Genomic DNA, 12,365 nt, shown 5'->3' on the forward strand with positions numbered 1-12,365 from the left:
CAGATGCTGGTACAAATCGATTTATTCACTAAATGCTGGAGTAACTCAGCAGGTCAGGCAGCATCTCGGGAGAGAAGGAATGGGTGACGTTTCGGGTCGAGACCCTTCTTCAGACTGATGTCGGGGGTGGGACAAAGGAAGGATATAGGTGGAGACAGGAAGATAGAGGGAGATCTGGGAAGGAGGAGGGGAAGGGAGGGACAGAGGAGCTATCTGAAGTTGGAGAAGTCAACGTTCATACCACCGGGCCGCAAACTGCCCAGGCGAAATATGAGGTGCTGCTCCTCCAATTTCCGGCGGGCCTCACTATGGCACTTCTTCCCACCCGGTCCCCTGCAAAAAGTCTATCCCCTACTCCCAATTCCTCCGTCTACGCCGCATCTGTGCCCGGGATGAGGTGTTTCAGACTAGGGCTTCCGAGATGTCCTCGTTTTTCAGAAAACGGGGCTTCCCCTCCTCCATTATAGATGAGGCTCTCACTAGGGTCTCTTCTACATCCCGCAGCTCCGCTCTTGCTCCCCATCCCCCCACTCGCAACAAGGACAGGATCCCCCTCGTTCTCACCTTCCACCCCACCAGCCAGCGGATCCAACATATCATCCACCAACATTTCCGTCACCTACAACAGGACCCCACCACTGGCCATATCTTCCCATCCCCTCCCCTCTCTGCATTCCGCAGAGACCGTTCCCTCCGCAACTCCCTGGTCCACTCGTCCCTTCCTACCCAAACCACCCTAACCCCGGGCACTTTCCCTTGCAACCGCACGAGATGCAACACCTGTCCCTTTACCTCCCCCCTCAACTCCATCAAAGGACCCAAACATTCTTTCCAGGTGAGACAGAGGTTCACCTGCACCTCCTCCAACCTCATCTATTGCATCTGCTGCTCTAGATGTCAACTCATCTATATCGGCGAAACCAAGCGCAGGCTCGGCGATCGCTTCGCTGAACACCTGCGCTCGGTCCGCATTAACGCCACTGATCTCCCGGTGGCCCAGCACTTCAACTCCCCCTCCCATTCCCAGTCTGACCTCTCTGTCATGGGCCTCCTCCAGTGCCATAGTGAGGCCCGCCGGAAATTGGAGGAGCAGCACCTCATATTTCGCCTGGGCAGTTTGCGGCCCGGTGGTATGAACGTTGACTTCTCCAACTTCAGATAGCTCCTCTGTCCCTCCCTTCCCCTCCTCCTTCCCAGATCTCCCTCTATCTTCCTGTCTCCACCTATATCCTTCCTTTGTCCCACCCCCGACATCAGTCTGAAGAAGGGTCTCGACCCGAAACGTCACCCATTCCTTCTCTCCCGAGATGCTGCCTGACCTGCTGAGTTACTCCAGCATTTAGTGAATAAACAGTAGTAGTTCTTGTTGTTGTAATGTTTAGGTGTCTATTACATTTGCCCACTGAATTAGAGTCCCGTTGTCCTTCCCCCTCTCCCCCCCACCGTCAAGAAACAACAGTGACTTAATATATACGATCGGGAAAAAAAGGATTTTAATAATAAAAAATATATGAGTTTGCTTATGATGCGGCAACTTATTGGACAGGCGGGGTCTTCCGGCGACCGTTGGGCGCGCGCTGTTTGAATGGTTTGTGCGGGAGGCGCGCGGGAGCTGGAGGCGGGAAAGGGGAGATAGAGGGGGGGAGCGGGGGAATAGAGGAGGGAGCGGGGAAGAGAGGAGGGAGCGGGGGAATAGAAGAGGGAGCGGGGGAATAGAGGAGGGAGCGGGGGAATAGAAGAGGAGGGAGCGGGGGAAGAGAGGGAGCGGGGGAATAGAGGAGGGAGCGGGGGAATAGAAGAGGAGGGAGCGGGGGAATAGAGGAGGGAGCGGGGGAATAGAAGAGGGAGCGGGGGAATAGAAGAGGAGGGAGCGGGGGAATAGAGGAGGGAGCGGGGGAATAGAGGAGGGAGCGGGGGAATAGAAGAGGAGGGAGCGGGGGAATAGAGGAGGGAGCGGGGGAATAGAAGAGGGAGCGGGGGAATAGAAGAGGAGGGAGCGGGGGAATAGAGGAGGGAGCGGGGGAATAGAGGAGGGAGCGGGGGAATAGAGGAGGGAGCGGGGGAATAGAAGAGGAGGGAGCGGGGGAATAGAGGAGGGAGCGGGGGAATAGAAGAGGGAGCGGGGGAATAGAAGAGGAGGGAGCGGGGGAAGAGAGGAGGGAGCGGGGGAATAGAAGAGGAGGGAGCGGGGGAAGAGAGGGAGCGGGGGAATAGAGGAGGGAGCGGGGGAAGAGAGGAGGGAGCGGGGGAATAGAAGAGGAGGGAGCGGGGGAATAGAGGAGGGAGCGGGGGAATAGAGGAGGGAGCGGGGGAAGAGAGGAGGGAGCGGGGGAATAGAGGAGGGAGCGGGGGAATAGAGGAGGGAGCGGGGAATAGAGGAGGGAGCGGGGGGGGAATAGAGGAGGGAGCGGGGGGGGGAGAGAGGAGGGAGCGGGGGAATAGAGGAGGGAGCGGGGAAGAGAGGAGGGAGCAGGGGGGAATAGAGGAGGGAGTGGGGGAAGAGAGGAGGGAGCGGGGGGGGGAGAGAGGAGGGAGCGGGGGAATAGAGGAGGGAGCGGGGAAGAGAGGAGGGAGCGGGGGGGAATAGAGGAGGGAGTGGGGGAAGAGAGGAGGGAGCGGGGGGGGGGAGAGAGGAGGGAGCGGGGGAATAGAGGAGGGAGCGGGGAAGAGAGGAGGGAGCGGGGGGGAATAGAGGAGGGAGTGGGGGAAGAGAGGAGGGAGCGGGGGGGGGGGAGAGAGGAGGGAGCGGGGGGGGGGAAATAGAGGAGGGAGTGGGGGAAGAGGAGAGGAGGGAGCGGGGGGAGAGGAGAGGAGGGAGCCGTGGAATAGAGGAGGGACAGGGACAGAGGGGAGAGAGGAGCCGCAGCTCCTCTGGGGGACGAGATCAGCGGCCACAAGTTGAGGGGCGGAGAAGGACTGGGCGGCCAAGGGGGAGTGGAGAGGAGCCGCGGCCCTGACAGGGGTTAGACTCAAGGACAGTCAGCGGGGAGAGGGGGCAGGTTGATCGGAAACTAACTCGGCGGCAGGTCAGTGCAGCACCAACTTCGGCCATCTCTCCCCCCCCCCCCCCCAACGAGACGCTCTTCACCCCCCCCCCCCCAACGAGACCCTCTTCACCCCCCCCCCCAACGAGACCTTCTTCACCCCCCCAACGAGACCACCCCCCCCCAACGAGACCCTCTTCACCCCCCCCCCCAACGAGACCATCTTCCCCCCCCCCAACGAGACCACCCCCCCCCCAACGAGACCCTCTTCACCCCCCCCATCGAGACCCTCTTCACCCCCCCAACGAGACCTTCTCCCCCCCCAACGAGACCCTCTTCACCCCCCCCATCGAGACCCTCTTCACCCTCCCCAACGAGACCCTCTTCACCCCCCCAACGAGACCTTCACCCCCCCAACGAGACCATCTCCCCCCCCCCCCCAACGAGACCACCCCCCCCCCAACGAGACCCTCATCCCAGGTGGGGGGGGGGGGGGGAGACGTCAGTCCCTTCCCCATCAGGACCATGGGGAGAGTGGGGATATTTCTGTCCTTCCCATTGCAGCTCCTGGGTGTTGGGGAGGAGTAGGAGGAGATGTCAGTCCCTCCCCTGGCCTTGCGTCCCTGAGGGAGATGAGGAGATGTTAGTACCCCCTCACCCCAAAGAGTGGGGGACATGTCTGTTCATCCCCGGGAGGGAGGGTGAAGTGTCAGTTCCTCCCCTTCTAACTCAAGGGGTGGGGGGGAGATGTAAGTTTCTTCCCCCCCCCCCCCCCTTATCCCAAAGGGTGGGGAAGATGTCTATACCTCCCCTTCAGTCCTGCGTGTGAGGAGGGGGGGGGGGGATGTTAGTCTTTCCTCTTGCACCCACTGGATGTTGGGTGGGGAGTGATAACAGTGCCTCCCCTTGTAACCCTGCGAATGGTTGCTCAGTACCCTCCCTTCACAATCTTGGAAAAGGCATCAGCCCCTTTCCCCCGTGCTTGGCACCCTCCCATTTAAAAGTTAATTGAATGGAAATGTGGGAGATGCGGACACCATGGTATTTCACGGAAGGTCAGCAGCAGGTCAAGTTGGGTTTATTATTATATGTTCTAGAAGCTGATAGTTGTAGTAAAGTAGCAGCTCCTCAACCTGCTGGTGTGGGACTTCAGGATTACATACATCCTGCCCAATGGTGGTTTTGGGAAGGGGCATAGCCTGGATGGTTGGGTTCGTAATGACACACGCTGCCTTCCGCCTCGTGTAAATTATTTTGATGGAGAGGAGGGCTGTGCCTGTGATGGACTGGGCTCAGTCTCCTGTAGCATAAATTGTCAATGAATGTCACCAAACTAAATTGTTTGTCTTCTGCCTTCAGGTTGTGTACTGAAAAGATGGAGGCACAAATGCAGGAGATTAAGGCATTAGCAGATGAGTTGATGATTATCCTCTCTGGTTGTCAAGGGGAAGTACTTCTGCAGAATGCCATGAATTATAAGGCCAACATGGTGAATGTCTATATGGAAGTAGAAAAATGTGTGAAGCAGCAGTTAAGGGGTAAGCCAAGCAAATTTGGAATTTTAAGTAAATTATCTAAAATCTCCCATTAGTAAGCTTAGTCGTAAAAGTTAGAAAATAACTGGAATCTGAAACTAGACCTTTGAAGGTTTGATTTTCCAGCAGACTTTGACGTCATCGTTACTTAATTCCATTACAGGAGGGAGCGGGGGAAGGACAAATTGAGTGTGCATTCATAACTTGTGAGAAATTAGATTTGTGTATGTATATGTGAGTTGATTATTTTTTATTTGCAATCTTACTCTTTCCTCAATTTTTATAATGACTAGAATTCAAATTCTAAGCAAATCACTGTTTTTGGAATGGAAGGGACATTTTTCATGCTTACAAAGCAAGGTTTGGTTTCTGAAAATAGTTGTGGTTTGTCCAAGGAGTTTGACATTATAGTCCATATTTTGGTATTTTCAGAGATTCTGCAATCACAGGAGCACGTGGCACAGGAAGTTATAGATGTGGGAGAACAAAGAGAGAAAAGTTATCTGGAATTACAGAAGATTAAAGAAAAGTGGAAAGACACTCAACAACAGAATTCTAAGAATGAAGTGGAACTTTCATATCCTTTATTCCTATGTTGTGCTTAAGATAGAAAGACTTCAGTACTTTTTCTAGCTCAAACAGTAATGCTCACTGGCATGCAAATTCCTGTGTTTTTCCAGCTCTTAATTGCAATTTGACTTCCGGTCCAGTTTCAACTGTAAAACAGCAAATTGGAAATATTCAGTAGATCATCTTTGGAGATAGAAATGATTATTTCTAGCTTTGGTTCAAAACGAATGTATCACGGTAGATAATGGCTGGTTGGCATTCTCTGCTTTTGGTTTGCATTTCCTGCATTTAGTGGAATTTGCTTTGTTTAGAGTTTCTTGGTGTGACCTTTGAAGTGCTTCCTGCTGAGCAATCCTGCTGAATGAGGGTGCTAGACGAGGATGCATTCAGATGCATTAACAAGGATAATAATAATGGAGAACTTTAATCCACACCAACTTTAAACCAAATGAGCAATAACAGTGTGGAGGATGAATTCATGAAGCATATTAGAGAAATCTTGTAGTTGAGTATGTGAACCAACTCAGGAATTTTGGATCTGAGAATGTGACAAAGGGTTGATTGAAGTGGAAGATAAGATTCTTGTGGTTTATGTTTATATTCATTATTGGAATTTGGGCATCAGAGGCAAGGCCTGTATTTATTGCCACCCATACTGAAGATTTATACAAAAATTGAAAGTGATTTAGTCCAATCTGATACTAGAGCCTCAAATCCGAATAAAGCTAAATTACAAAGGCATGGTGTGATTTGGGTATAATAGATGGGGAAGCTACATGAAATTGACAACAAACAATGGCTAACAATTTAATAATAATAATAATAATAATATTCATTTATTGTCATTGCAATGAGTACAACGAAATTAAAAAATAGCCAATCCTGACGGTGCGTACAAACATATATGCAATAAATGCAAAAACAAATAAATACATAAATACAATTAAATACAATTATATTAAGTACAAGATTTTTTAACGGTGTTGCCTAGTGCAAAGGTAGTGTTCAGTTCTCGTATGGCCCTGGGGTAAAAACTGTTCTTAAGTCTGTTTGTTCGGGATTTGATCGACCTGAAACGTCGACCAGAGGGCAGATGAACAAACAGACGGTGGCCGGGGTGGGATGGATCTTTTATTATTTTGTCTGCTCTACTGAGGCAGCGTAGGCTGAACAGGTGCTCCAGGGAGGGCAGTGAGCAGCCGATGATCTTCTGGGCCGTCGTGATGAGCCTCTGAAGGGCCTTCGTGTCCTTTTCTGAGCAGCTGGCATACCATGTGGTTATACAGTATGCCAGCACACTCTCGATGGAGCAGCGATAGAAGGACAACATGAGCTTCTCCTGCAGGTTGGTTTTCCTGAGGATCCTCAGGAAGTGGAGTCTCTGCTGTGCCTTCTTTACTGTGGTGATGGTGTTGGTAGACCAGGTGAGATCCTCTGCGATGTGCGTACCCAGGAACCTGAAAGCTGGTACCCTTTCCACACAGACCCCATTGATGTAGAGTGGGTCGTAATCTCCACTGGTTTTTCTAAAGTCAATTATAAGTTCCTTTGTTTTGGAGGAGTTCAGGACCAGATTGTTCACTGAACACCATGCTGCCAGCCTTTGGATTTCATCCCTATAGGCTGTCTCATCTCCTTCTGAGATGAGTCCAACCACAGTCGTGTCATCCGCGAACTTGATGATGGTGTTGGTGGGATGGGTGGGGGCGCAGTCGTGAGTGTAGAGGGAGTAAAGGATGGGGCTCAACACACAGCCCTGTGGTGAGCCGGTGCTCAGTGTAATGGTGGAGGAGAGGTGAGGGCCTATTTTGACGGTCTGGGGGCGGTTGGTCAGGAAGTCCTTGATCCATTGGCAGATGGTTTGTGAAAATCCAAGGTCGGAAAGTTTGGTGACCAGTCTGCTCGGGATGACCGTGTTAAAGGCAGAGCTGAAGTCGAGGAAGAGCATCCTCACATAGCTCCCCTGGTGTTCAAGGTGGGTCAGTGCAGTGTGAAGAGCAGTGTCGATGGCATCCCCTGTAGACCTATTTGCTCTGTAGGCAAACTGGTGTGGGTTTAGAATGAATACATAATTTTCGATTAACACACATCTATATTTTAAGCAAAGAAAACCAACAGCATTAGCGGATTAAAGGAAAAGGTTTATAATGTTGCAAAATGAGCAATTTTACAATAACCAACTTAATCCTGTTAATTTCCTTAATATATAAAGTTCACATTGTTACAGAAAGAACTGGAGGAACTTGAGAAGTCTGCAAAAGAAATGTCTAAATTGGAAGAGGAGGTAGATGAAGATACTACAGTCGTTATTCCATCAACTAAGTAAGTTAAAATACTTTAAATTATGTTGAAAAGCCACGTCTACCTTCACTGTCTTTAGTATTATATTCTGATATGGAGCGACTTATGGATTAAGTGATGTGTGGAGGGAGATCAACCAGCTTCTTTGCTCAGCGCGGATAAATAATTCAGTCTTTATGACAGCCGGTATGCTGTTTGTTGAAGGATTGCGAGCCATCGTAATGGTAAGTTGTGGTTATAGATTGCAGTAAAATTGCGCAGTACTTAAAATGAACACCTGACCTCCAGATGCACCAGCAACCTGCTAACAAAGCATTGAGCATTCTGTAATAATCAAGCAAGATAGTTAAGATTACTTAAAAATTTCCAAACAAATAAGAAATTTCAAAGTAAAGCTGTTTCTCTGACCAGCACACAGTATGTTAAAGATATGTTACTGTCTCAACTTGAAGTCTTGCTGCTGTTGGCAACATGTGTTTTTTTTTGTGGAGTACTTATATTTAAATATGGTTTGCATAGGTACTTGGCCCACATCTTCCACAAGGTTACTAAGATCATTTGGGACTATGACTGTGACCCTTCACTTGTAAGAGGCGGTATCCTTTCAAATGTGACTACAAAGATGAATTCTGCTGATGAATTTAAAGTTATGCTTGGGGGCCGAGATCTTCAAACTAAAAGGGAGTAAATTGAGCAGTGGTGGCACAGATTTTCAACATTTTCCAGAGAAAAAGACTTGGAGTGTTTCATGGGGAACAAATGAATTGGAGTATAAGATGGTATTATAGTTCTTGCTATCAAAAAATTCTTCAATAATCCATCCACTTGCTTTGTCTTTTTTAATCCCAATAGAACACATCCATTGATTGCGGATTTAAAATGTTTAAAGCAATATTCGGGAGATTGGTCCATCCTTAATCATGCTTAATTTCCAGTCTTTTTTAAAGTTATAAGGTGATAAGTAACAGGAGCAGAATCAGGCTGATCTATCTTTCCCTCTTAACCCCATCTCCTGCCTTCTCCCCTTAACCGCTGACACTAAGATCATTTGGGACTATGACTGTGACCCTTCACTTGTAAGAGACGGTATCCTTTCAAATGTGACTACAAAAATGAATTCAGCTGATGAATTGAAAGTTATGCTTGGGGGCTGACACACCAACCACTTCACCCCATTTATCCTATTCATTATATTTGAAATCCTAAAAAATGTCTTTCATGTACCATTCAAAAATTGAGATCCCAAAGATTTATTTATGATCAGCCACTCAATTTTTAGTTATAGTTTCTAATAACTTGCCTGCCATAAAATAGATCAGCAGGTCTACATTTTTTCCTTCACTTCCAAAGATATGGAGATTTAATTTGAATTAAAGATAAAAGGCAGTGTGAAGAAAGCTAGTTTAAAAATAAATGGTGGAGACCTGGACAGATTGGGCAGACTGGCCAGTTTCCAAGCTGCAAACTACTTTGGGTCTAATTTGGTTGATCAGTTGAAATACAATTGGATCATTTTGAAAGACCATGTGCTCCACATGTTAAAATTCATGAACTACTCTGTAAGAGAACTGAAACTTCTTTGCAATTATGGTTGAAAATTAATGTATCATAAAGGTTGAAAGATAAGAAGAAATAAATTTCAGGCAAGCCAGAATTATCAGAGAAACAGTTAATGAGCTAGTATTTAAAGTAATTTTATTAATGAATAGCACAGAAAACTGATTAACTTGATTTATTTTTTTAATTGCTTAAAAGATAATGTTTTAATAGGGACTGTTTTGGGCCTTTAAGTTTCATTTCTCTTCTGGCATTCTGGTCAAATTTGAGAATATTGGTCATTATTATGTTCCATACTGCCATTTTCTTACGTTGTGTGCACGTATAACAATTGATCAAAGGTATTTATTTCGCAAAATGCTGGAGTAACTCAGCAGGTCAGGCAGCATCTCAGGAGAGAAGGAATGGGTGAAGAAGGGTCTCGACCCGAAATGTCACCCATTCCTTCTCTCCTGAGATGCTGCCTGACCTGCTGAGTTACTCCAGCATTTTGTGAAATAAATACCTTTGATTTGTACCAGCATCTGCAGTTATTTTCTTACACAATTGATCAAGGTGTCTTTTATAAAAATTGATTACATTATTTTTGGTCAAAACATGCCAGTAGATTCTTATATCTTAACTTTACATTCAATCACTTTTAATTATTCAAGTGTTAGAAAGTAGAATGCTTTTTGGGATTGATGAGATTGCAGTGATTTCCTTAACTATATATTCCAGTTCACTTTGGAGTGGGTTTGGCACAATCCATTAACATTGATTCTACTAAGCACTCCGACAGTTTCATCTGCGATTACCTGTGGAGTCTGGTGAGCACGGATTGGTAAATTATTTTCTGGGCCTGAAACTATTAAGTGAATTCCGTGTTTTGGGTATCCACGTTTTGAATGAAATCTTTCCAGTCATATGGCTTCGATCGTGGAAAATATAGCTTTCATGAGTGAAAAGTTGCATCAACAGATTCTTTAGATGTGGTATTTTTGTAAGGCCTATATTTAAAAGATGACTTATTGTACAACAAAGTAAGTTGGACAATGCTTTTCCCTAATGGAGCAGTGGTAATTGAAAATCCTCTCAACTTCAAACATGCAGGAATAAACCTGTTTACTACCACTCTGCATCCAAGTACTAGAATGTTGTAAAATGCTATTAATCACTGTGTATATATATATATATATGTATTTATTTAATGTAAACTTTTCCAGAAATGATTGATCTATTTGTTTTGGCTTGTAAGCTCCAAAAAAATTAAGTGCCACGGGCATTAGAACCGTAGAGTTGTTATTAGATGAAAATTGCCCGTATTTGCTACGTAACTAGGTCTCTATTGGAACACACAGTGCTGGAGTAACTCAGCAGGTCAGGCAGCATCTCTGGAGGGCACGGATATGACATTTTGGGTTGAGACCCTTCTTCAGACTGATTGAAAAAGGGGGGAAGAAAGCTGGAAAAGAGGTGGGGACGCAACAAAGCCTGGCCAGTGATGGGTGGATGCAGGTGTGGGGTTTTGATTGGTTGACGGGTGGTCAAAGGCTTGATATGAAAAGGAGACGAGGGTGAGGATATCAAATAAGGAGAGAAGAGGAATGATAATTCCCCACCGCCATCTTTTTTTAAACCCTCCTCCTTCCTGTGACGCCCACCCAATCAGTCTGAAAAAAGGTACCGACCCAAAACACTGTCTAATCCTGTTCTCCAGAGATGCTGACCCATTGAGTTACTCCAGCAGTTTGTGTTTTGCCCAAGATTCCTTGTGTCTCCATAGTTCTGTAGTAAGGTAGTAGAATAGACATGAATTGACAATACTGGTTCTGTATTCCTCAGATTCTAATTACTGCCTTCTGTATGTATGGCTTGCCTTTCCAAGTTAGTCAAGGGGAGCATTGGTGGGAAATATGTGGCTATGGTAAATGAAAAGTATAACAGTGAAAAAACAAGAAGCTTTGACATGAAAAATGGTGGGGTTTGGTAAGAGCTATGAGCATTGAAACCTGAGTTTATAATCAGGTTTTTGTGGGTTTTTGTACAATGCGAAGCAACAATATTGTGAAATGAGCTGTATTTTGGGCTTGCACTGAAAATCTGTTCTAATAAAGTGTTTGTACTTCCACTTCCATTGTGGGAATAATCTTTGCTTTCTGGATTTCTACATTACGTATTTAAATTTGTTTTACAGAGGAGTTGTGATCATTTATTAAATAGTATGTGAAACTGGTGGTGTTATATGCAACTTATGCAACCATGATTTTTCTGTCCCTTACTCTTTTCACGTGCAGTTTGGACCCTATTTAGGCAAGTGTGACTTCAGGAGGCTCTGGAAGTGCAAACAAGCCTCCCATGGATTCTATAGTAAATAACTTTTAAAACTTACAAGAATAGCTGACATCCATCACTGTGTATTATGACTTCCATATGCAGATAATTGAATTCATTTCGACATTTTCACAAACTGATGTTTGTTGTCAGCTATGTTGAGATGAAATCTTAGTTATCTCTCAGAAGTCTGGGGCAAGGATAAAATCAAATTTGTATTTGAGGATTTTAAGATGTGATTGCAGATTGTTTTGTGGTGGAGTTTTGGTGAGAAACTCCTCATGCTATTGTGATTAGCAGCAGGCCCGGCTCGCCCGCCTCGGTCTCTGGACCTCACCCTAAAGCTCGCGGTTGGCGGGACCTAGCCCAAAGACTCGTTGGTCAGCGAGATCAGGAACCCACCCGAAAGCTTGGCAGCCAGTGTAACCAGGATGAGCTGGTGAAGTCGGACGCGAAGAGGGTGCACCGGGGTAATACCTCCAGCGTCTTCAGGAGGTGCGCTGGGACATAAAGATGGCCAGGAGAGGAGAGGGATGTCGGTTCGCAGGAACTGCTCCAGTGCGATGAGCGCGCGAGAGCCGTCTGGACTTTCGACTTTGAACAATGGCGGCACCCGCATGTGTAATATATATGAAAAAAGAATTTCACCATGCAGTTGCATATGTGACAACTAAACCGCTTTTGACTATTCAACTAATCACATTAATAAAATTGAAGTAATCTAATTCTGGCTTTGTGAGATGTGGGTGGCTGGTTTGCACTGCTCTGGATTTGTCTATTTATACCTGTTTAATTAGCATTTCAAAGTCTGTTATAATGGTAAACCATTTTTAATCACCTTTATATGTGTAGGTGTAGCTAACTACTCCAGCAGTGTGCAACGTTTCCTTTTATGTCCAGTTAAAAGATTGCTATAATTTTGCACAGGGTTATGTAATTTGTTGCCTATTTACCTCGAGGTACATCAAGCCCACTGCCGTCTGACCTGTATTGGTCAGAGATGGCATTCAACATCTTTGAGAAACTGTCTGCACTATTCTTGGGAATATATTATACATATGATGCAAAGTCAATTTTGCCAGTTGCCACTGCAGCAATTAGCATC

General features: G+C 46.3%; 2 protein-coding genes across 2 annotated transcripts in view; one reads left to right on the top strand and one right to left on the bottom strand.

The window, feature by feature from the left end:
* Window positions 1–1,051, bottom strand: part of LOC144610512 (DENN domain-containing protein 1B-like) — a 51,100-nt gene extending 50,049 nt beyond the window's left edge. The window contains exon 1 of the mRNA XM_078429275.1: window positions 1,034–1,051. Coding sequence (XP_078285401.1) covers window positions 1,034–1,044 — 11 coding nt within the window. The 5' untranslated portion in view covers window positions 1,045–1,051. The remainder of the gene's footprint in view (window positions 1–1,033) is intronic.
* Window positions 1,052–2,890: 1,839 nt separating this feature from the next.
* Window positions 2,891–11,064, top strand: LOC144610516 (kinetochore protein spc24-like). The gene is made up of 6 exons (XM_078429287.1): window positions 2,891–3,026; window positions 4,344–4,522; window positions 4,952–5,095; window positions 7,306–7,411; window positions 7,910–7,986; window positions 9,668–11,064. Exons 2-6 carry the CDS (start codon window positions 4,360–4,362, stop codon window positions 9,772–9,774), a joined length of 597 nt encoding a protein of 198 aa, XP_078285413.1. The 5' UTR covers window positions 2,891–3,026; window positions 4,344–4,359; the 3' UTR covers window positions 9,775–11,064.
* The last annotated feature ends 1,301 nt before the right edge of the window (window positions 11,065–12,365 follow it).

Source organism: Rhinoraja longicauda, chromosome 37 (assembly GCF_053455715.1).
Source record: "Rhinoraja longicauda isolate Sanriku21f chromosome 37, sRhiLon1.1, whole genome shotgun sequence".
Taxonomy (NCBI): Eukaryota; Metazoa; Chordata; class Chondrichthyes; order Rajiformes; family Arhynchobatidae; genus Rhinoraja; species Rhinoraja longicauda.

Bases quoted from the DNA above. Each gene is read 5' to 3' on its own strand.
- LOC144610516 (XM_078429287.1), top strand. From the start codon at position 4,360: ATGGAGGCACAAATGCAGGAGATTAAGGCATTAGCAGATGAGTTGATG. The intron at 4,523-4,951 runs GTAAGCCAAGCA...TGGTATTTTCAG, and splicing joins TGTGAAGCAGCAGTTAAGGG to AGATTCTGCAATCACAGGAG. The intron at 7,987-9,667 runs GTATCCTTTCAA...TATATATTCCAG, and splicing joins CCCTTCACTTGTAAGAGGCG to TTCACTTTGGAGTGGGTTTG.